Here is a 24,767-nt window from a genome sequence, read left to right as displayed (position 1 = left end):
GTTGAGGTCTCTGGAACATGTGGTGCGCAGGGATTGGGATTTCTTTACATGTAGCATTTCTAACAGAGCTGGGTCAGACATGGCTTTGTAAGTCAAGCAGAGATCGCCTCTTAGTAGACGATATGAGATGGAGAATAGCTGGAGTTTTTGGAGTCTGTCCATGTAAGACATATGTTCAAGGACTAGGATCCTGTTTGTGAGATACTTTTGTGGCCTTTCCAGCTGTTGCCTGTGTCTAGTGAGGTACATGCCAAATGGGGCATTATACTTGATTGGCCTAATAACAGAAGAGTAGAGAGAGAGGACCTATTTCTTCCTGGATGCAAAACCCATGGCAATGAGATGTGCAACATAGGACTTTCTGACCACAGTGGCAATGTGGTGGTCAAAAGAGAGGTTGCTGTTAACTTGTGTCCCCAGATCTCTTACAACACCTTCAGTGTTCAGTGGGCTCCCATTGGTGTGGTAAATAGTGGGAACTGAGTTCTTCCCAAAGGGGATGAGACCGCATTTGGTTTCGGCACCAGTCATTGGTCTCAGTTAGGCCTTTCTGTACGATGTCTACATCACTTGGGGAGTTAATAATGGCTCCCAGCTTGCAGTCGTCTGTGAACTTGGTTAGCCGGAGTTCCTCTGTGTTGGCCTATACTTCTGAGAAGTAGATGCCAAACAAGAGAGGACCCAGGATCAATCCCTGTGGGACTCCACTCATGACTGGTCGGCAGTCTGACTTGGAGTCTGCTACTTTCACACTGTGGGTTTTATCTGTGAGCCAATTTGCAACCCACCTAGTGATATAGGGGTTGATGCCTAGCTTGGTGAGATTAATAATTACTGAGTGGGGAATAGTATCAAAGGCCTTGGCCAGATCGAGGTAGGCTATATGAACTGCCTTGCACTCATCCACTGCTCTGGTGACTGACTCAAAGAAGTCAACCAAGTTGAGCAGACGAGCTATCTTTCACAAAACCAAACTGCGTGGGATCTAGAGTTTGGAGATTCCCTATAACCTCGTTAATTAGGTACAGGATGATGTGCTCCATAGCCTTGCATATTCAACTCATCAGGCTAATGGGGCAATAATTCCCAGGGTTTGTAGTCGCTCCCCCTTTATGAAGAGGGATGACTGTAGCAGTGCGTCATTTGGTACAAAGCCTGAGGTGAGGCTGTGATTGAACAGGGCACACACATGTGGTGCCAGTTCACTTTATAGTTCATGTAGAACACATCCAGGGATACTGTTGGGTCCCATAGAAGCTGTATTCTTGGCCTTGGACAATGCAGCTTTAACCTGTGCTGCAGTAATGCTGAGTGCCTGGCATTCCTTCGGTATTGTGATTGGTCCTTTGGGAGGAGAGAGGAGTTAAGTTGGCACTGAATCTGTCAGCCAGTATGTTGACAATATCTGTTGGCTCAGTATAGGAGGTACCATTGTGCAGTAACTCAGCGCAAACCTGGTTATTGCCATGGAGATTCTTGATACAACTATAGAAGGCTTTGTGGTTGTTTTTAGTGTCTGCCGCAATTCTGCCTTCATAGTTGGCATTAAAGGTTTTGATTAGGGATCTCAACTTTTTGTTGAGGCTAATAAGGGAGTTTTTCCAGTCTTGGGACTAGTTTCTTCCTTGTGTTGTAGAGTTTATTAATGGCAGGGGACCACCAGATTGGCTTCCTTTTTTTTTTCTTCTTTTTTTGGAGGAGATTGTTTTGGTTCTGTTGGGTATGGCTAGTTCCACGCATTTATGTAAATGTTCAAACAATGCATCTGTGTATTATTTGGTAGTCATGTATCTATTTTTCATTGATATGGGTGTTGTGAAGTTAGCCACCTCTGTTTTTAGGAGCCCAAAGTCAGCTTTGAAGAAGTTTTTCATGGTGGTTACCTTGCGGGGGGGGGGGGGTGTGTGGGTGAGATGTGGATTTCCATGGTGATTAGTTTGTGGTCAGATCTAACCAGGGAGGAATTGACTATTGGTGTAGAGCAACGGTTGCCCATGTTAGTAATAACCAGGTCAAAAATGTTGCTTCCCTAAGAATGAGTTGGCCCAGGGCATTGGAACTGATGAATTCCAGGAAGCGTTGTGCCAGTGTATTGGTGCAGGAGTAGTTTTCCCAGTTGACAGACGGGTAGTTGAACTCACCTAGTATGACAGTGTTGGGTTGGACCTAATACTTTCCAGAGTCCTTAGGAACATGGAGCGAGAGTCTTGGGACATGGTTGGGGACCTATAGCAGGCTACAACCTGAATCACCAACTTACCCAATGTTAGTTGTACTGAAGTATCTCAGATGCATTATGCTGGGCTACTAGTCTAAAGGTGTGCATATCCTTTATGAATATGGAGACACCACCACCTTTGGAGCTTTGGTCCACGTTCTGGGGCCGAAAGGTGTGGAATGAGTTATAGCCTGGTAGCGCAGGGGTGCTTTCTGCTGCTTTAAACCAGGTCTCCATTATAGCACAAATGTCGATGTCCTCCATTTTGAGGAGTGCGTCAAGCAAGAAAGCGCTCAGCTGTATACATCAACACAGCCATCCCCACCACGTCACTTTACCGAACATGGTCAAGAGGAAGTGAACATGAATATGGTGGGGGAACCACTAAACATAAGTGCAAAACAGCATCATCATCAAAATGGGGATTGAAGTTGGGGAGAATAACAAAAGAGTGCTGTAACAGCACCAATGTTACTACAGGGATGGGGGGGATACACAGTCTAGTGCTGTATCGGCACTACCATTACTACGTGGATGGGAGAATTTACTAGACACCAGGGAAGAGTACCCTAAGGCACAGAACAGCAGGACAGGGATGAGAACACCGGACACACTGTTAATACTGTAATGACATCCTCTGTATGGGGATCAGGAGTGGGGGGACCATTAGACTAAATGGAAATATATAAATTGACATAATGACAACAACACTACTAGAGAGATCAGGGGTAGAGAGAACCACTAGACACCAGGAAATACTCTTTTAAAGTGCCCCAAGGGTCATACATTACTACGGGGACTGAGGGTAAACCACCAGACACCAGGGCATACTAATGCTGGTGCCATTATGGCACTTGAGCATAAGAGGATAGGGGATGGAGGGAACCACTACATCACCAGGGCTGACTCTAAGGTGCTGCAATGATACCTATATCATAAAGGGGATCGGAGGGTGGGGAGGATACAGCAGACCTCCAGGGCTCACTGCTGTAAAGTGCCATAATGGCACTAAAGTATTACAGGTGTGGGGGAGGACACTGGAGGATAAGGATGAGTACAGGGACTGTAATGACTGCTTGCGTACATGTGTAAGTGTGATGGGGGGAATTCTTCTGCCTGCATGAGCAGCAGGGTATTACTGTGACCTGCAGGTCAGCCATGATCTGCACATTGCAATAGTACCTGCAGTGCAGGTAACATGCAAATTACCCAATTATGAGGTCTGACCTCATCATGATTAACATGTTCTTGAATTGCATTTAGGGAAGTTATGGTGGAATGGGCTTTTCAGAGTGAGCCATACGGCTCACATTGGAGCCTTAAATGGCTTCTCTAGATCATTTCTCCATTTACTCCTGACCTCATCATGACCAACATGTTCCTGAATCACATTTGGGGGCGTCATGCTGGAAGGGCCTTTCCAGAGTGAGCTGTATGGCTCACAATGGGGCCTTTAATGGCTTATATGAAACAAAAGACAGCCAGCACTCATCCAAGTCAGGTTAAAAGATTTAATAACAACAATAAATCACATAGAGTGGTTTTGGCATAATAGCCTTCATCAGTGTATATGAAAATCCAAATGACACCACAAAATATATATTATACATTTGGGAATTGCAGCACTGATTGTATTACGTATTTGGTTACATGTATGTGTTCTGCATTTTATGTGGGACAAACTTCACGGCTTTTTAGGATGGGTACTTCTGAACATTTAAGTGACATTAGGAATAAACGTACTTCTAGTGCCTAAACAAACACTCTATTAAACATCCTACTGCACAGTTTGTGTTACTATTGATATGATTCAGGGCAACAGGATTAATAAAGCAGGATGGCATATATTCTGAATGAAAAGGAGAAATCCTGGATTATTAGACTGAGAGGGTTGTTCTCACCTGGTCTTAATGAGCATTTGTAATTAACCAATAATAAGTTGTTTAATTATGTTTGCGGCACTATATATTTTGTGGTGTAATCTGGGTTTTCATATACACTGATGAAAGCTATTATGCCGACACTGGCCTGTATGTGATTTATTGTTTTGCGTTATTAAATCTTTTAACCTGACTTGGATGAGTGCTGGCTGTCTTTTGTCTCATATTTGTTTCTTTTTTTTGGCTGTTGCAACTTGCTGTGTGTGGAAGCTTGGGCTGGGTTATTGTCTTTAATGGCTTCCCTGCATCATTTCTCTATTTACTCCACCTTTAATGACTCTTTTCCCTTCAGCTCTTCAACTGTTGAAATGTCCTGGCACTCATTCCTGGGGCTTTTCCATGGGCCTCCAGACAGATCAGTCCCAATCCTTGGAACCACTTCCACTATCAAAACAGGAATCATGATCACATTGTTACAGTATTACTGGAAGATAACTACAAACTATTTGACACAGAGTGTTGTGCATGGATTGCTACACTGTTTATGCATTAGTAGGTCAGAAGGTGTTTTGTCACAGTTTCTTGATAACAATATTCACAAGACTGTAAACCTAGAAAAGAAAAACATTTTTTTCTTTAACCTTTTTGCCCTCAGAGTTTGTCGGACATTGGAGGTAGTACACTTGAAAATCAGGGATGTGGATGGCACAGCCTTTATGTAAAGGATGTGCATCCCTCCACAAAATATACAATTTGGTAATTGTGTGTGATGTTGCACACTACAATGTTATTAGATTTAGGTGGCTAGATTTTGATGACCTACTTGTGATATCTTTTGTGTCTCAATTAAGGAAGATGTGACATTCCAACACAGATCCTATTATTTTTATATAGCTCTTCACCTTCAAACCCCTTTCCACCCCTATAGAGCTGCTGAAGACCATGCTAAAGAAATTTCCTTTTCTGGTTAGCAGTCTCAAAAGTTTGCTCACAATTTATGTGGCTTCTCCCTCCATAATGTAAACGTACACTTCCCAATTCTGTCAACAAAAATTAAAGTCATCCATGTGCAGCGTTCTTGTCTTTGTCCATCTTTTAATTCTTCTCCCAAGCCTGTTGTCACACTATACACCTGGATTAGGCAGCCTGTATGACACAGCAAACTACCAAAACAATGTATTAAAATGTACAGCCCTGAGCTCTATACAAGCTTAACGAATACAAAACAAGACAATTAAAACAAATGAAGTGCGTGGAGCATCGGGATTACATTCTGAAATTTGGAAAAAGATAAACTTGCAAGGCATTTCTCGAACATAAGATCTGATCTTAACAGCACTTAGGTGTGCTTAACCCCTTTTGCCAAGGACACCTAAGCACGGCTAAGTTTGGGTCTCATGTTAGGGACTGGCACCAGAGATTGCTAGCCGGCAAACAACAATGGAAAAAAGTAAAACAGCTTTTAAAAGCTGTTAAAACTTCACTCGGCCAAACTTAAACACCTCATTTTGCTTTACTTTCCAACAGCTTTTAAAGAAGCTTGTTCCAAAGAGGGGCACTTCATTTCTGCCTACTGTCTGACAGCGCTAATGTATTTTACCAACACTGAAAGCAGTACACACTTAGCTCTTCTACAATTTTTTCTGTAATTGGTAGTTATATTTGGAGATTAAATCATAATCATCTACGTTAATGACATACTTATGCTCAACAAAGACTTTATTCACATTTTGTTTTTGAGGATAGTACTAGTGGGCACACGCCATTTAGAGGTGACCTGTAATGAACAGCTTACTAAAATCAAACACTTACTCACAGGCTTGTTATTCATTAAATATGTTTGAAAGGAGATGTGGCTCTTCACCCTCTAGTATTAAGATTAAAGTACAGTTTTGTACCTACCATAAATGTAGTGTTCACCCTGCTGCAGTCATCACACTTGGGTTATCCTGCCATCAGGCGGTCCCACAGTCGGCCAGAGTTCCAAAGTCTTGGCCTGGCGTCAGTTGCTGTCGCTTCCTCCCTGACGTCTGTGCGCCAGGGGTATAAAAGAGGCATCCAACGCCATTTTCTTCAGTTTTTCATATGTTCATACTAGGCTATCTGCCCTAGGGCATTTATAAGCCTAGCCAGAATGTGTTTGGCTTTCGCCACCCATTTTAAATTAATTTTGCTATGCCCTTTTTCGAGGTTAGTATACTGCGCTTCTGTCTAACAGTGACACAGAAGTGATACCCGGGGTAAACCTACAATCTCCCATCCACTCATCAAGATTCCTCTTGAAGAGAGTCAATGAGGGACTCTGCCTAACCTGGACTGGGATTTTATTCCAGAGTGAAGGGAGCCTCTGGGTTATGAATCTGTCCCTCCAGCATGTCCTATTTATTTCAGTGCTGAGGTTCAAGTCTCTCAAGCGCGTAGCTCGATGGGATTTGGATTTTCTGAGGTGCAGCATGTCCATTAATTCCAAGTTGGACATGGCTTAAACGTCAGGCACAGATCACCTCTGAACAGGCGGTATGCCACTGAGTAGAGCTGGAGTTTCTTTAACCGGGCAGCATATGGCATCTGTTTGAGCCCTTTGATCCTCTTGGTGAGGTACTTTTGGGGTCTTTCCAGTTGCTGCAGGTGTCTGGTAAGGTACATCCCAAAAGGGGCATTGTACTCAATTATGGGCCTGATGAGGGATGAGTAAAGAGGCACGATGACCTCCCCTGATCTAGATGCGAATCCCTTCATGATTAGGTGGGCTATATAAAATGTTTTTCTAACCACTTTGGCCACGTGGTTGTCAAATGAGAGATTGCTAATCAACTTGGGTCCCCAGGTCCCTAATTACTTCTTCTGTACTTAATGGATTACCACCTATGTGGTAATTTGTGGGCACTTTGTTTTTGCCAAAGGGATGACTATACACTTTTTGGCATTTAGCTTGAGGCCATGGCTCTGGCACCAGTTGTCTGTTTCTATGAGGCCCTTTTGGAGGATGCTTGTGTCGGCTGGAGAGTCGATTATGGTGCCCAGTTTGCAGTCATCTGCGAACTTGGTCAGCCACAGTCCTTCCGTGTTGGCCTGTACCTCAGAGAAATATATACCAAACAAGAGAGGTCCCAGGACTGAGCCTTGTGGGACACCACTTGTAACTGGTTTGGAGTCTGACATGGCTCCAGCAATTCTAACCATGTGGGTTCTGTCCTTGAGCCAGTTTACAATCCATCTAGTGACATAGGGGTTTATATTTAAGCTGGTGAGCTTATCTATAATGCCCGAGTGGGGTATTGTATCAAAGGCTTTTGCGAGGTCCAGGTAGGCTGTGTGGACTACCTTCCCCTCGTCAATGGCCTTGGTGACTGTTTCAAAGAAATCAACCAGGTTTAAGAAGCAGGATCTGCTCTTAACAAAGCCGAACTGGGTAGGATCCAGTGTCTGTAGGTCCCCAATATCTTTATTTATGAGGTCCATGATGATCCTTTCCATAGCTTTGCAGACCAAGCTAGTCAGGCTTATGGGGCGATAGTTTCCAGGATCCGTTGAGGCACCACCTTTATGGACAGGGACCACTGTTGCTGTACGCCACTCTTTGGGCACATATCCTGTAGTAAGGCTGAGATTGAACAGTAGTTTTATGTTTGGGTTTAGCTCATAGGTTCGTACTAGGCTATCTGCCCTAGGGCATTTATAAGCCTAGCCAAAGTGTGTGTGGCTTACACCACCCCTTAGGGTGAGAATACTATGCCCTTTTAGGGTTTAGTTTACTATGCCTCTGTCTAGTAGTGACACAGATATGACCCCCGGGGTAAACCTATGATCTCCCATCCACTCGTCGAGATTTCTCTTGAATAGAGTCAGTGAGGGGCTCTGCCTAACATGGACTGGGATTCTTTTCCAGAGTGTAGGGAGCCTCTGGGTTATGAATCTGTCCCTCCAGCACGTCCTATTTATTTATGTGTTGAGGTTTAAGTCACTTGTTCTCGTGGCTCTGATGGATTTGGATTTTCTGAGGTGGAGCATGTCCATTAATTCAGGATTGGACATGGCCTTGTACGTCAGGCACAGATCACCTCTGAGTAGGCGTATGCACTGAATAGAGCTGGAGTTTTTTCAGTCGGGCAGCATACGACATATGTTTAAGACCCTTTATCCTCTTGGTGAGGAACTTTTGGGGTCTTTCCAACTGCTGCAGGTGTCGGGTGAGATACATCCCAAATGGGGCACTGTACTCAATCATTGGCCTGATAAGAGAAGAGTACAAGGGCACAATGACCTCTCTTGATCTAGATGTGAAACCCTTCATGATAAGGTGGGCAATATAGAAGGTCTTCCTAACCACTTTGGCAATGTGAGTGTCAAATGAGAGGTTACTGTCAACCTGGGTCCCTAGGTCCCTGATTACCTCTTCCGTACTTAATGGATTACCGCCTATGTGGTAATTTGTCGGTACCTTGTTTTTCCCAAAGGGTATGACTATACATTTTTTGGCGTTCAGCTTAAGGCCATGGCTCTGGCACCAATTATCCGTTTCTATGAGGCCTCTCTAAAGGATGTTTGTGTCCGCTGGAGTATCAATTATGGCGCCCAGTTTGCAGTTATCTGCGAACTTTGTCAGCCACAATCCTCCTATGTTTGCCTGTACCTCGGAAAAATAAATGCCGAACAACAGGGGTCTCAGGACTGAGCCCTGTGGGACACCGCTTGTGACTGGCTTAGAGTCTGACATAGCTCCAGCAACTCTGACCCTGTGGGTTCTGTCCTTGAGCCAGTTTGCAACCCATCTTGCGACATATGGGTTTACATTTAAGCTGGTGAGTTTGTCTATGATGCCCGAGTGGGGTATTGTGTCAAAGGCTTTTGCAAGGTCAAGGTAGGCTGTGTGAACTGCCTTACCCTCATCAATGGCCTTAGTGACTGTTTCAAAAAAGTCGAACAAGTTCAAACGGCAGGATCTGCCCTTGACAAAGCCAAATTGGGTAGGATCCAATGTCTGTAGGTCCCCAATGTCTTTGTTTATGAGTTCCATAATGATCCTCTCCATAGCTTTGCAGACCAGGCTCGTCAAGCTTATGGGGCGGTAATTTCCAGGGTCCGTAGAAGCACCGCCTTTGTGAAGTGGGACCACTGTTGCCATACACCACTCTTTGGGTACGTATCCTGTAGTAAGGCTAAGATTAAACAGCAGCCTTATGTGTGGGTTTAGTTCCTCTTGGAGTTCATGTAGCACACAGCCCGGGACACCATCCGGTCCCATTGATGCTGTGTTTTTAGCTTTAGAGAGGGCGGTTCTCACCTGGGCATCTGAGATGTTAGGGAGGCTACACTCTGCTGGGATAGTCATTTCTCCTTTTGGGGGGGGGGGGGTGAACCTGTCTGCCAGAATGTTGGCAATGTCAGTGGGTTCAGTGTATTTTGTGTCATTTTGGACCAACTCCGAGCATATCTGGGAGTTTCCACCCAGGTTTCTAACATAGCTAAAGAAGGCCTTGTGATTGTCTTTTGTGTCTTTTGCGATTTTTCTCTCAAAGTTGGCCTTGGATGACTTTATGAGTGATCGTAGTTTTTTGCTAGTACTGATCGGAGATGCCTTCCCTTTTAGGGATTTTGCTCTGTCATGTAGTAGCTTCCTCCTCCTCCTGTTGTAAAGTTTGTTTATGGCTGGGGTCCACCAGACCGGGCGCCTGCCTTTGGGGGAATGGGTCTTGGTTTTATTTGGGATTGCATGATCCATGCATTCTTGAAGGTGCCCATAGAAGGCATTTGCAAAGGATTCAGCAGTGTGGGTTGTGGTTTACACTTTCCATGTACAATGACTGAGTCATATTTGTACTTGCTGTGGAGTGACCTGAGTGCTTGTGTTATGTGGTGGATTCTAGCTCCAGACAGGCAGCTTACTGTGACCTTTTCCTTGTTCAGTCTGGTGAGCGGGACATCAGTGTGTCTGACTATGGAGTCACCTATTACAAGTGTGTCTGCCATGTTGTTTGGCCTTAAGGGCTGTGACTGTTTAGCACACTGACTTTGTGAACTGTGTGTTGCATGTGCTATGTCTTGAGGTGGTGGTTGCTTGGGTGTCTGCTTTGGAGGCTTCTGTTTTGGTAGATTTTTAATCAGTGCCTCCGAGTATGGTTTTGCGTGTTTATGTGTTTGGTTTGCAGTTGTGATAGTTCTATGTGAGACTGGGTTTGTGGTGTGCGTGGTTACCTTCTCCTCCTGACTGGTCTTGCCAGTACTGAATTGAGAGAGCTCAGCCTCCAGTTTGGCTATATAGTTGCATCTCTCGCATATATTTGTATTTGTTGGGAGGAGGAGAGGGTTGTCTGTGTACATGAGGCAATTGTAACATTGCCTCAAGATTCCCAGATTCACCAGCTGAACAGGAGAGGACGCCAGCAACTGACCCTTCGACATGCTAGAAATAGTGAAAAAGATTGCTGTGTAACTGAGTCAGAAAGGACCTATAGGGAAATGGATACTCAACAGAATTTAGGTGAATGAAGTACTTTCTTTTGTTTAAGAGTGCTTTATCTGTATAAAAAATGCTTTAGGAGCAAGTGCTGAGCTTTTCAGATAGAGTATAGGCTGTTTAGATTGCAAGTAGAACAGTTCTAAGGGAAAAATTGAAGAGCAGACTTGGCGGAGCCAGAACCAAGTTTAACCTTGTTTAACCGGCGCTGTGCTATGCGCACGACCGCGCAAAGCCGTGCAAATGCGGATTTTAAGCAGTGAACTACAAAAGAGCTAAGAATGGTCCCAAACAACCAATTACTACAGCTTCTTGTGCTGAGGTCACTTCCCCCAAGGACAGGTAGGCTGCTCAAGGCTCCCCACTCCCACTGGTGAGCAAAGAAATCCAAGTAAGGTAATGGGCAACACAGGAACTACACCACAGCCCAGAATACAGCAATGCCTGTATACTGGTCTAAACTAGTCGAGAAAGGCGGGAAAACAAGGATTATTTTTTGTTTTTTTGTAGAAATACACAGAAAATGCAGAGACAGTGATAAATTAGTTACACAGGCTAGCACACTTTAGTGGGCAGCCTCCACAGTTAAATTAAACAAACAAGCAAACTTTCGATTAAATTCGACTAAATGTAACTTTAAGTGCAGATTTTAAAATAAATGCAGTAATCAGTAAAAAAACAGTTCAGGCTAGTTCAAAGTAACTCTTCTTGGAGTTCATGTAGGACGCAGCCCGGGACACAGTCTGGTCCCATTGATGCTGTGTTTTTTGCTTTGGAGAGGGCGGCTCTTACCTGAGCATCTGAGATGTCAGGGGGGCAGCACACTGCTGGGATAGATATTTGCCCTTTTGGTGGGGAGGGGGGGGGGAGTTTGCGCTGAACCTGTCAGCTAGGATGTTGGCAATGTCTGTGGGTTCAGTGTATTTTTTGTCATTTTGGACTAATTCTGAGCATATCTGGGAATTACCACCCAGGTTCCTAACATAACTAAAGAAAGCCTTGTGATTATCCTTAGTGTCCTGTGCAATTTTTCTCTCGAAGCTGGCCTTAGACAATTTTATGAGTGCCCGTAGTTTTTTGCCAATACTGATCAGTGATGCCTTCCCTTTTTGGGATTTTGCTCTATCATTTAGTAGCTTCCTCCTTCTATTGTATAGTTTGTTTATGGCTGGGGTCCACCAGACAGGGCGTCTGCCTTTGGAGGATTGGGTCTTGGTTTTATTTGGGATTGCATGATCCATGCATTCCTGAAGGTGTTCATAGAATGCGTTTATAAAGGATTCTGCGGTCTAGGCCGTATTTTCCACAGGCCCGGGGGCTTTGAAGGATTCCACTTCGGTTTTGAGGAGTGTGAAATTTGCTTTAGAGAAGTTTTTCACTGTGGTTTTCTGGGCAGGGGGTGGGGTCGGGATGTGAATATCCAGTGAGATTAGTTTATGGTCTGATCTTACCAGTGAGGGATAAAACTTCCGGTCTGCAGCATAGAGTCCCCATGTTGGTGATGATCAGGTCCAGTATGTTTTCCCCTCTTGTGGGAGTGGTAACAAGTTGTTCCATAGCATTTGAGTTTATAAATTCTAGGAACCTTTGGGCTAGGGTGTTGGAGCTAGAGTAATGCTCCCAGTCTATGTTTGGGTAGTTGAAGTCGCCCAATATAATGGTGTTTGGAGAGACCTTCATATTTTCCAGTGTTCTCAGAAAGGCCGAGTGGGGTTCCTGGGTTTGGGAGGGTGGTCTGTAGCAGGCTATAAACTGGAAGGCAATTTTACCCACTGTTAGTTGCACATGGATAGTCTCTGATGCTTCGTGCTTTGCCACTAACCTGGAGGTGTGGGTATCTTTGACGAATATTGATACTCCCCCTCTCCTTTTGTGGTTCGGTCCAAGTTTTGGGGCCGAAAAGCATGGTATGAGGTATAACCTGGTAGTGCTGGGGTGCTCTCGGGAGCCCTGAACCAGGTTTCTGTTACTGCACAGATATCGATGTTCTCCATGCTAAGGAGAGTTTCGAGTGCATGCATCTTGAGGTTTAGACTTCTGGCATTGAGTAGCATTACTCTTAGTTTCTTATCCCTTGTGATACCTATGGAGGTGGGTTTGTCTTTTGAGCCTTGCCTAAAAAAGGGACTATGGGGTAGCAAGAGCCTTTGCCAATATCCGAAAGCCCAGGGGTGACAGGTGCAAGCCGCCCCTAGCGAAGCATCGTGGCTTGTCGAGCATATCATCCCAAGCTGACAGGCATTGGATCCCCTTTGAATGACACCAGTACTTAAGCCAATTGTTGAAATTGATCATCTTGTCTTCATATTGTGGCATCATTCTTGGTGAGGGTAAGATGCTACTCAAGGTCAGGGTCATACCGGCCTGGGCTACATGCTCAGAGAGCTCCTTTATGTCTCTTTTCATGTAGTCCAGGGAGGTACGCCTCAGGTCATTCACACCAGCATGGACAATGACTGAGTCATATTTGTACTTGCCTTGGAGTGACCTGAGTGCTTGTGTTATGTGGCGGATCCTAGCGCCCGACAGGCTGCTCACCGTGACCCTCTCCTTGTTCAGCCTGGTGAGCGGGACGTCAGTGTGCCTGACGATAGAGTCACCTATTACAAGTGTATCAGGTGTGTTGTTTAGTCTTAAGGGCTGTGACTGTTCGGCACACTGGCTTTGTAAGATATGTGTTGCACGCGTTTTGTTTTGGGGTAGCGGTTGCTTGGGTGTCTGGTTTGGAGGTCTCTGCTGCTTAGGCAGATCTTTATTTAGAGCCTCCGAGTATGTTTTTGTGTGATTATGTGTTTGGTTTGCTGTCGTGGTAGGTCTACGTGAGACTGGAATTGTAGTGAGTGTGGTTTCCTTCTCCTCCTGACAGGTTATGCCAGTACTGAGTTGAGAGAGCTTAGCCTCCAGTTTGGCTATATGGTTGCATCTCTCACATGTGTTGGAATTTGTTGGGAGGAGGAGAGGGTTGTCTGTGTACATGAGGCAGTTGTAACATTGCCTCAAGATTCCCAGATTCACCAGCTGGACCGGAGAGGAGATTGACAACTGACCTTTGGACATGCTAGAATAATATTGGGAATTCCTTAATAATTGAAAACAAGGGCCAGTGGGGAGTGAGGGTGTAGTGCTTTTAATTTTTAGTGCTGACTTATATAATTGCTTTAGCGAGCAAGTGCCAGGTAACTTAAGTGCAATGTGTTACAGGTAACTTAAATGCAAAACGACAAACAGTAACTTTCTTTCAAGTGAAACAAGGAAATAAGTACAGTAAGCAATGCAGATATCACTAGTGATCCACAGAAGCTGAGAAGCCACGTATTAGGTGGAATTAGCGTTCCAGGGAAATAACAAGCAAACAAACAACAAGCATATAAACAAAGCTAGATTCAGCAGGCCTGGATCTAGTCTATGCTACAGCAAACAAGGTGTACCAATTTCAGTAAGATACAGTTCAAATATTCAGGCACTATAAACCTTTAACCAGAAATTCCCAGCTCAGAAGGGCAGAGTCCAGCCTCTTCTCCCACAAGAGTGCAGACCACGAACCTTCTTAATGTAAAATAACTGGCCTGAAGCCCAAGTGCTTAAACCAGAACTAATACACTTTAAGAATAACAAACACTGGGCTCTCAGTCAGCAGTTCCCAACTTAGAAGGATGACAGCTACCTGTCCTGCCACCACAGTGCATGCCACAAACCTTCCTAATGTAAAACAACTGGTCTGAAGCCCAAGTGCTTAATCCAAAAGACTTAGAATGATAGCTACACTTTAATCAAGTTACAGATGTCAGGTGCCCCCAATAGGTGGGCAAAACATATTGCTATATAAAAATATATAAGTAAAAATTAAACAATACTTTCAGTCACAAGCAAATACACCACAGAGGTTGTATAGGATAGAAAGGTATGGATAAATCCAGCTACTTCAGAGAGGATGGAGGGAGGGTAACCTGGACTGCAGCAGGGTGAACACTCGAACATCTACATTTATGGTAGGTACAAAACTGTACTATGTTCGTGTTACCCTGCTGCAGTCATCACACTTGGGTTGAATCCCAAAACTAAGGATGGGTGGTGGAGTTAAACAGGGTTAGAAGAAGCTAGTAGGCCCTGCAAAACTGCAGTGGCAAAGCCAGCTCTAGTCTTGGAATATAGAGGTATGTGGTAGTGTTTGGAGAAGGTGTGCACTGAACTCCAAGTTGCAGCTTCCAGAATATCCTTGGTTGGCACCCCCCTGAGAAAGGCTGCTGATGTAGTTGTAGCCCTGGTGGAGTGGGGCCTAATGCTAGCAGGTACCGGTTTCCCATGATGCGTTTAGCAGAAACGTATGCAATGTCCTATCCATTTTGAAATGGTCTGTTTTGAGATAGCTTTTCCTTATGATCCTGCAGCATAGGCTACAAAGAGCTGGTCAGAGTTTCTGAAAACCTTAGTTTTATCCAAGTAGTAACGTAATTGTCTGTGAATGTCCAAAGAGTGCAGGAGTCTTTCTCCTTTGTTCTGGGGATTTGGGAAAAAGGTAGGCAAATGAATGGTTTGGTTTAGGGCCACACTGGACACCACCTTTGGCATAAAGAAGGGTTAGTTCGCAGAGAGACTCTGTCTTGATGAAAAATGAGGAAAGGCTCCACTGCCATTAGTGCCTGTAGCTCTGAGACTCTTCTAGCTGAAGTTATTGCTAGCAGCAGGGCAGTTTTCCATGAAAGAAACTTTAAATCAGCTGAGAAAGCTGGTTCAAAGGGTGGCAGTGTAAGTTTTTCCAGAACAAAGTTGAGATCCCAAGTAGATGTTGGTGCTCTCCTGGACGGTCTTATGTTCTTAGCCCCTCTGAGGTATTGTCTTAGGAGTGGATGTGAAAATAAAAGAGGATCCGTGTTGTAATAAGCTGAAATTGCTGAGGCATGGATCTTAATAGATGAAAAGGAAAGTCCTTTGTGCAACATCTCAATTAAATATTGTAGAATCTGAGGAATGTTTGGATCAAGGGGATTTTGGCCTTTAGCCTGGTTCCGGGCACAAAATATTTTCCATTTGTCTGAATAGGTTTTCCTGGTGCTGGCCCTCCAGAATGACATCCATAACAGCTTTGGATAGAGGTGTTGGTTGATTGTTTATGTAATTTGCCATGCAGCCAGGTTTAAAGTCTTGAGCTGGCTGTGTAGAATTTGATTGTCTCGCTGGGTGAGCAGGTGAGGAATTTGTGATAAAATCCATGGTGGGCCGTGGGCCATGTTCTTTAGAATTGGATACCAGTGTTGGCGTGGCCAGCCTGGTGCAGTGAGTATCATTTGTGGCCTCTCTAATCTGACTTTCAGCAGCACCTTTGCTAGAAGAGGCAGTGGAGGAAAGGCATACACTGTTAATGTTTTCCAACTGAATGAGAGGGCGTCCACTTTCCAAGCTTGTGGGTGGAATGTCCTTGTACAAAATTTTTGTAGTTGGTAGTTTTGGGGGTTGGCAAACAAATCTATGTCTGGGCATCCCCATTTTTGAGTTATCATTGCAAATACTTGTGGATTCAGTTTCCACTCATGGGGATCCATGATGTTTCTGCTTAGGTCGTCTGCCAATGTGTTTTTCTTTCCTGGCAGGAATTGTGCTTGTAGTTGAACTTGGTAAGACAGTGCTGTGTTCCACAAGGTCATTGCTTGCCTGCATAGAGGGTAGGAATGTGTGCCCCCTTGCTTGTTGATGTACCACATTACTGTGGTATTGTCCGTCTTTACTATTAGTTGTCCTGGGTGTAAGAGGTCCTTGAAAGCTGTTAGGGCATTCTGTACTACTAGCATTTCCTTTTGATTGATATGCAGATGCCTTTGATCTGTAGTCCATTTGCCCTGAATGCACTGTCCTGCCATGTGTGCTCCCCAGAGTCCGATGCATCTGTTGTCATAGTTTGCCTGGCTGTGGGTAATGTGAAAGGCTGACCCTTGTTGAGATGACATGCCTGTGCCTGCCATAGAAACTCCTGTTGAAGGCAGGGAATGAGTGGTATCATGGTTTCCAAGCTGTGGCTGTGCTGAGTCCATACGCTTTTCAGGTACCATTGTAATTTCCTCATATGCAGTTTTGCAAATGGTATTAGTAGTATGCAAGATGCCATGAATCCCAAGGCCTGCAGAATTTTTCTTGCAGGGAATTGGTTCTTTGTTGCCATTATTTTGAAGTACTGAGTCAGCTGTTGTTGCTTGTCTGGCGTGAGGTAAGCCATCTGGGCCGTTGTATTCAAGCTGGCACCCAGGAATATTATGTTTTGTGAGGGCACTAGTTTTGATTTCTTTTCGTTTACTGTGTACCCTAGGCAACTTAGAAGGTGTTTGACAAATGCCAGATGTTTTAAAAGAATGTCCTTGCTTTCTGCTTGAATAAGGCAGTTGTCCAGGTATGGGTATATTTGAATTCCTCTGTCTGCAGTATGCAATTACTGGTGCCAGGCATTTTGTGAAGACCCTGGGCGCAGTAGACAAGCCAAAGGGCAGTGCAGAGAATTGATAATGGGTTGAACCTGCAATGAAGCGGAGGTATCTTCTGCAATTTTGTCTGATAGGGATATGCAGGTATGCCTCCTTGAGATCCAACGTTACTAGCCAAGCCTTCTTGCCCAGCATGGGAAGAAGCTGCTGTCGTGTTAGCATCTTGAATTTTGGTACTTGCAGATAAGTATTCAGAACTGAAAGATCCAGAATGGGTCTCCAGGCTTTGTCCTTTCTGGGGACTAGAAATAGTCTTGAGTAAAATCCTTGTCCTTGCTCCTGCGTAGGTACCTGCTGAATGGCTCTCATGTCCATGAGAGCTGTAATTTGTTTTTGTGCCACTGCCCATTGATTTGGTGGCAGGTTTGGCATTCCTTTTATCCTTGGCAAGGTATGAAAGTGGAATCGGTATCCTTGTGAGAGAATGTTTAGGATCCATTTGTCTTTTGTGATGATGTGCCAGTTGTCTGCAAAAAGTGCTAATTTTCCTCCCAAGGGAGCTGGCAAGAGAGATTTGCTTGGTAGTTGGAGGGTTGAGTCATTGTGTTTGTCTTCTGCTAGCTTGGGGCCTGTCTTCACCTCCTTTCTGGGTTGTGGCACCCCATTGGCGAGGTTTGTAAGGGCCTTGTGACTGACCTCTGCCCCTTGGGCGTCTGTATTTGCCCCTCTGTGGTCTGTCAGAAGCTGGAAAGGACCATTTTTTTGTTGGCCAATTTCTGCTGAAACGAGGGGGTTGTACCTGTAAAAAATCATTGACCGTCTGCATAGACTTTGCCTTATCCTCCATTTTCTTTAAAACCTCTTCTGCTTTGACACCAAATAAGACATCCTGCTGTAAAGGTGCATCCAATAATTTTGCTTTAACATGATCAGGTAGGGTTTGTTCTTTTAACCAAGCATGTCTGCGTATGACAGACCCAGTAACAGCTGCTCTACAGGAAGCTTCCAATGAATCAAATCCACATTGTAAAGTACGTTTGCCCACCTGTTCAGCTGCATGCAACAGATCCTGCATTTCCTTGAATTCAGCCTGTTCAGAATGTGTGCTCAGTTTTTGTTTTAATTCAGACATTAGGAATTGTTGATATTTCAGCATGTGAAACTGACAATTTAATGCTCTCATAGCTAGAGTAGCTGAGGTGTATATCTTCTTTCCCCATCTATCTAGGGCTCTGGAATCCCTTTCAGAGGGTACAGTATTTTTAGCCATAGAAGCTTTAGCCCCTTTGGGACCCTGGGAATTGTTTCTGGGTCAGCCAGAGGGCTTTTATAAATGAATTTGTGTGTGTCAGGTACTCTGTAGTATCTGTCTGGTTTGGCTGGAGCAGTAAGTAGGGAGTCTGGATTTAGACTAGACTCCAAGTAAACATCATCCACAATATCTAAAACTGGAGGGATAGCAAGTGGTCTGTGCTGGGGTAGTAAAAGAAACTCTCAGAGCCTTTTCTTAGAATCAGAGTAGTCCTGGCCTTCCCAGTGGAAATGTTCCCTCATGGTATGCAAAGTTTCCCCAAAGGAGTGGTCTTCAGGGGGAGATGCTGAGGGAATAATGTCTTCAGCATCAGAATCTTCATAAGGGGGAAAAGCGTAATCCTGTTCCCCAGAAGAATGTGAGGAAATGGAAACCTGGTCAGAGGAAGCATAGTCCTCCTCTTGTCTTGGCCTTTTATCAGGAGGGGGATGGGAAACCCTGATTAGGGAAATCAAATCTTCAGCCATCTTAAGCATCTGTTTCTTAGGTATGGGGCCTTGAACAGGAGACTGATGTACAGTCTGTTTTGGTTTTAATGGAGTTTTTTGCTTAACATAAGATTTAATGGTGAGTGTAGTCGGTCTGAAGACGCCTTCTGAAACCGAAGGCATTTCCACTGCACCGGGATCACCTTCTGCTCCGGTGTCAGAAGGGCCTAATGAAGATGGTTGCGACGGCCTAGTACACTCCGCTTAAGAATCCGAAGCTGTCTGGGGTTCCATTTCCGCAGTCGTCAGGGGCTGCGTAGGCGCCTCACTGAAAACCGGAGAACCGGCGACAGGCCCAGCAGAGGCCTCGGAGTCTGGTTTGGTTCTAGGCTGCCTGTCCTTATCCTTGTGTTTTTTATGCATGCCGGTGGTCGGCTGCTCCGATGGCATGATATAATTAAATTTCCTACCAAAGTAATGTCGTGCGAAGTCAAAACGGCGTTTGATAGTTCGTTTATTAAACCTAGCACAAAACCGACAACCTGTGACGTCGTGGTCTGGGCCTAGGCAAGGAATACAATAAGAATGGAAGTCCTTATGAGGTATTTGCTTCCCACAAGAAATGCGACTGTTAACTTTTTCTGACATCGGACTGAGGCAAGAAAAGGTTCCCCAACGGGGTACTTAGCTGTATTGAAGACTTCGGACTGAAATTAGATTAGAAAATATCAGGTGTCGGCTGACCGGCACTTGTGAACTGCTTCTGCTTCGGGCACCGCGCGGCAAGAAAGACTGAAGAAAATGGCATCGGATGCCTCTTTTATACCCCTGGCGCACAGACGTCAGGGAGGAAGCGACAGCAACCAACGCCGGGCCAAGACTTTGGAACTCTGGCCGACTGCGGGATTGCCTGATGGCAGGATAACCCAAGTGTGATGACTGCAGCAGGGTAACACGATGAACATCATCTCAGTCAACCTTTCATTTCCTCCTAACACAAAGTCACAATACACTTTATGCACACCAGAATCCACAATGCCAAGCCATGCTCTCCTTAGGTTTTCCAGCACTTTCAATACAGCCTAAATCTTAGCATCACCACATCCTGAGACCCTATCCAGGAGTGCACGTTTCTGCTACAATGTTAATGCTTCCTTTACTTCATTTAAAAGGTCTAAGACCCAACTTTGCAAGCCTCCAAAATGAAAACAAATACGCTGGGATTCTCACCCAAACAACAAATTCTAAAACTTGCTGTTACAAGACTTCAGTGGTCGGGTTCACCAGCTGCACCCTCCAGATGTGGGGTGCATTACCCCCCACCCCCCACACACGTGCTAACTAAATAGCAACTTCTAAAATGCTCTACCTCAGAGTAAGGTTAACTCATCAAGGTACTACAAACTTACTTAATATGTAACCTGTGTTCTGAGAGACTGCTTTCCAATCTATCTGCAAATATACAGAGCTGAGTATATTTTTTTGGTTTTAGAGTTTGTACTGTTAGCTGTTGCTTAGATCTCTGTTGAAACTGTTTTGCCCCACCCTCCCTATTTTTGGCTTGTAGTTTAAATTTGGTGGCTTTTGCAATTGCCCGCCCCACTGTAGATTTGATCTGGGACTTTTGTTACATTTAACTACTACTTATTAGTACAGCCTAGTATTACCCTTTTTGTCCTTTGTGTCTAGTTCTGAGCCTACACTCCATGTTCTACTGTGGAAACATTTCAGACTTAAAAGGGATGATTTTTTTTCTAAATACCTCTACATCAAGTAAAGAACTTTACTACACTTGTTTTGTTCTAATATTATTTCTGTTGACTGAACAGTTTTGAAGCATTTTACTTTAAAGAACAAAATTATACACTTAGTAATCATCTATGCTTGAAAATTTTCCTGCTCTCCCACCCTGACTTTGTTGTTAGTTTAGTTTGAAGTCAGTGTCTGTTGTTGTCCACCCCTTTTGCTAACTGAACCACACAATTCCCTCTTTCATTCTCCTCTTTCACTGCTGTTGTCAGTAAGTACCATTTGTGTTACTGCTGTCATTTAGCGCAAAAATCATTTGTGTAGTTACTTCCTTTAAACTATTAAATATGTTTACCCTCCCACCGTATTTCATAGATCCAGATTACACAGTGTCCACCCAGCCAACCAGTGTTGTTCTTGAGTTGGCTGCTATTACTATAAATGATCTTTGGAGACACTCCCAGTCTTATTTCATATGCTTATACTAGTGAGCATTAGAAAATCAAACCAGGAAGTTCCTCTCCTTAAACTGCTAAAGCCTTAAACTGCTTAAGCCCTTTATTCTCACATTTCTACTTACTCGGTGCACATTGCAATATCTGAAATGTTTAATCTCTTTTTTCACCATCTTACATAAAGGCCACCATTCACTGGAGTGCCTTCTGTATATTTGCTGTATTCTATTATAATTACATACACCATTTGCTGCATTTGCATTACTCATCTGAAGGACTAGACAAGATGGGAGGTTGGTTGGTCTGCTAATTTCACCTCTGCTGCCAGCCTTTTAGCACTAGTTTACAAACTGCCTAACGCTCACAGATAATGAGCTTATCCTCAACACTAACAATGCAATCTGTGAGAGGTACAAATACCAAATATCCTCAACACTAACAATGCAATCTGCGAGAGGTACAAATACCAAATTAATCTGGAGGCTTCCCTCTCACCTAAAATCTTGCCTTGTGAGCTTCATACACCTCCACCAACAATACTTCACTAATCACAGTAAAACGTCTTACTCTGAGACTGTTAAAAAAAAAAAAAAAAGTCACTCCAAAAACTTCCTAGAAATAACGCAATAAAGTCTCAGCATACTTACCATAAAAAGAGAGTCACCCAAAGCAAAAAAAACATTCCAAGCCTACCACTCTGAACCACAGCATCAACAAAATTGTTTTAGTAATAGTGTGATTAACAGACTCACCCAAGTCATAACTCATAACAATGGACAAGAAGAGAGTTACAGTGAACAGTCTTCAAGATGCCAAGATTTCTGACACTATAAGGGCCCTAAGGACCCTACCCCTGGATAAATATCCAGAAACATATTATGTGACAAAGTAGTGGTCCGTGTGGGAATGAATGACTTCAGACAAAACACCCCTGAGGGACATGCACAGAGATACCCATTGGTCTTGTAAACTGCATGGAAACCTGGTACGACACTGGTCCTGGGTGGAATCTTTCCTTCACCTGAATTAATGCCTAGATATAAAGAAAAGAGAACTGGTTTCAATAAGTAGTCAAATGGCTTGTTCATTCTAGGGGATCCAGTAAGTGTCAGCATGGTCAAGAGATGCTGGACAGTGCATCTTGCTTCACTAAAGATGGCCTGCACCACTCATTCCAAGTCTTCCTCATACTGGCTAAAGTCTTTGCTGTCCCCAGCACCTTTTCAGGCAGTGTCCAGTTGATGGACATTCCAACATAAATGGCAAATCAGTCCCAAAAATCAGGTCATATTAAGATTGCTCTCCTCAACACTAGAAGTCAAAACAATAAATCACAAGATCATGAGGCACTTCTGCATTTGGAAACATCCATGTTTGTTAAATAATTATATTTTGTTTAATGTAAAAAGAGCACTCTTTCTACACCTATTTGTGTGCGTTTTTCATGTCTTCAGAGCAGACAGCAACTGTGTTGGATTCTCCATATTTACCATACAGCATGTTACTTTCAAGGAAATCCCCAGTGGCCCACAACTGAACTCACTGCACTACAAGTCACTCTACATGTGATTATCAGTTAACAGCTTGCTGTAAAACACCTTCATTTTCCCCTGATGACCATGCAAGATGCCTCAGTGTTCTAAATGATGTCACTATCAGAATAAAATCCACTATTTTGGGAAAACCTATACTTCTAATGTAGGATATGCCCAACTCCTTCTCCTTTAAGCGCCCAAAAGGTCCAATAGCAAACGCCACTGAATTTAAAGACTATAAATATGCCAACCTCAACCTACTTTTTGACAAAATTTGCAGCAATCTTCACTAAGGAATTCTACACCCATTTAGAAAAAAATATATAGTTGGCAGTCCATACCAGAACAGAGCATCATGAGAAATTCAAAAATAAACCACTCCAGTGATTCACCACCATACCACCATAAATAAACCATATAACAAAATAATCTCCTTAAATTGCAAACCAGATAAAAAAACATATTCCCATGGAAAATATCAAAAGCATTGCAAAAAAAAAGAAAATGGCTGAAAACCACTCTCAAGCCCACTACAGGGGCTTCTGAAGCCAAAGAATATAATAAATCTTTAGCTATGTAGAAAACTGAAACAATACCCTACACTGCGCTGAACTTATTCAAAATTATAAAGTAAATCAAAAAACGAATACTTCTAGGAGTAAATGCTCCAATTACCAAGGCCAAGTAGTAATTTTCAGTGCATTTATTATTTTAAATTTTTTCCAGTATTGTTTTTTATGTATTTATTAAGTGGAGGTTTTGCTGTTGATTCATTATGTGTTTTTATATGTAGTTTGTACATTTAGATGCCTGTTGCTTTAAGAATGGACATTTATGTTTCCCGCCAGTTATGAAGATGTTGGTATATAAATTCATTGTGTTTTAGAAGTTATGGCCTGAAGAAGCCTTTCTGGGTGAAAGTGCTTACCTCTGTTATTACATTGGAATAAATCGATCTTGCTACTGAGATTTGGATGTTCTGTTTCCTACAGCCTTGTTTTGCTCCATTACCTATTGTTTTTGATTATTCAAAATTATGCTTCCTGTTCTGAACAGACATTGTTAACATTCTTGCAAACATTCAGTGTCAATCACACCCCTCAGACGTCTATTCAAAGGCCTGAAATACAAGAATCCCTTACTCTCTCAATCTGTAAGGATCATTTACCGAAAAGTGCTAAGCAAGACCAAAAATACTTTCAAGTGCAATAATGCCTTTCTCACCTGCTGAAATACTAAAACAATTACTCACATAATAAGTGCCCAGGTTGTTCTTAATATCTAACTCGTGCTTGTGGTTAGCACTTTCAGTAAATGATCTTTAGAGATAAATGGGAGAGTGATAGATACTATTAATAATATATAAAATATTTTAGTAATTAAGCAACATCATGGACTAGCAAAGAAATAATGGTGTCCTCTGTTCAACAGAAAGGAGGTCATTAAATCCTTTAGCAAAGGAAATAATCGGCTGGAACAAACAGTTACTAGCATGTCTACAGTGCAAAATGTGGCAAAGTACATACGCAAAACCATCTTCTACCAGTCAGTAAACTAGGTAAAATAAAACAGTTGACATTTATACATACGCCTTGCTAGAGCTCCAGCAAGGAGAGGGATGTGGCTGCCCTGGTAACCCATCCCATATCGCAGGAAGTCTCGCAGCTGGTCATAGCAGGTGAAGTATATCACAGTTGCTGGTACCGCCATCACCCTAGAAAAAGAAGAATGTGAAAAATATATCACTACGGCAGCTAATATATTACCTAGTCTTGAAAGCGCTACTCTTAACCACACTTCTTAAGCAATATGCCCAAGAGAATTTATTCTGAGAAGGAAAAAAGGGTAAAATTCAGATGGGCTATGTTCATGAACAAAATCAGCTGACAAAAGAAAACAAAACACACTACAGTATCAGCTACAACATTAGTCACTAAGAGGCTAACAGCATCACGCTGCAGGGTCCCTGTAGATCAAAACATTTTGGCAAAACATAATTCACTAATCTATATGATCAAACCGTGGCTGAAAACAGGGTGAGGGGAGATGCCTTACATGGCAGTAAAATGCATCCTACCTACTGCCAACGTAGATGCACCTTAGGATTGGTTATATTTCTACTGAGAAGAGATTGGTAATCAGCTGATTTGGCAAAACAGATACAGTGAATCATGTTTAAGCATCTCTCTGGATCATTTATCATGCTCCCATAACAGTTTTCTAGTTCAGCTTGTCTAAAGTGTTGCTCAAAAATATCAGGTGTCTTTTGGGCATCTCTTACAACAAACTATGGCTACAAAATGGTTAGTCCACCGTTGCAGAG

The 24,767-nt window shown here is 43.4% G+C and overlaps 1 protein-coding gene across 5 annotated transcripts in view; it reads right to left on the bottom strand.

Moving 5' to 3' along the window:
- Positions 1–24,767, bottom strand: part of LOC122788226 (solute carrier family 25 member 39-like) — a 389,064-nt gene that overhangs the window by 133,801 nt on the left and 230,496 nt on the right. For all 5 annotated transcript variants that reach the window (XM_044055249.1, XM_044055252.1, XM_044055251.1 and 2 more), the window contains one exon: positions 24,034–24,158. In XM_044055249.1, the coding sequence (XP_043911184.1) occupies positions 24,034–24,158 (125 nt within the window). The remainder of the gene's footprint in view (positions 1–24,033; positions 24,159–24,767) is intronic.

The sequence above is a fragment of the Protopterus annectens genome, chromosome 13.part0 (genome assembly GCF_019279795.1).
Source record: "Protopterus annectens isolate FY-2018-M chromosome 13.part0, PAN1.0, whole genome shotgun sequence".
NCBI lineage: Eukaryota > Metazoa > Chordata > Ceratodontiformes > Protopteridae > Protopterus > Protopterus annectens.
Note: the sequence above shows the minus strand (reverse complement) of the source record. Positions and strands in the feature narration are given on the sequence as shown.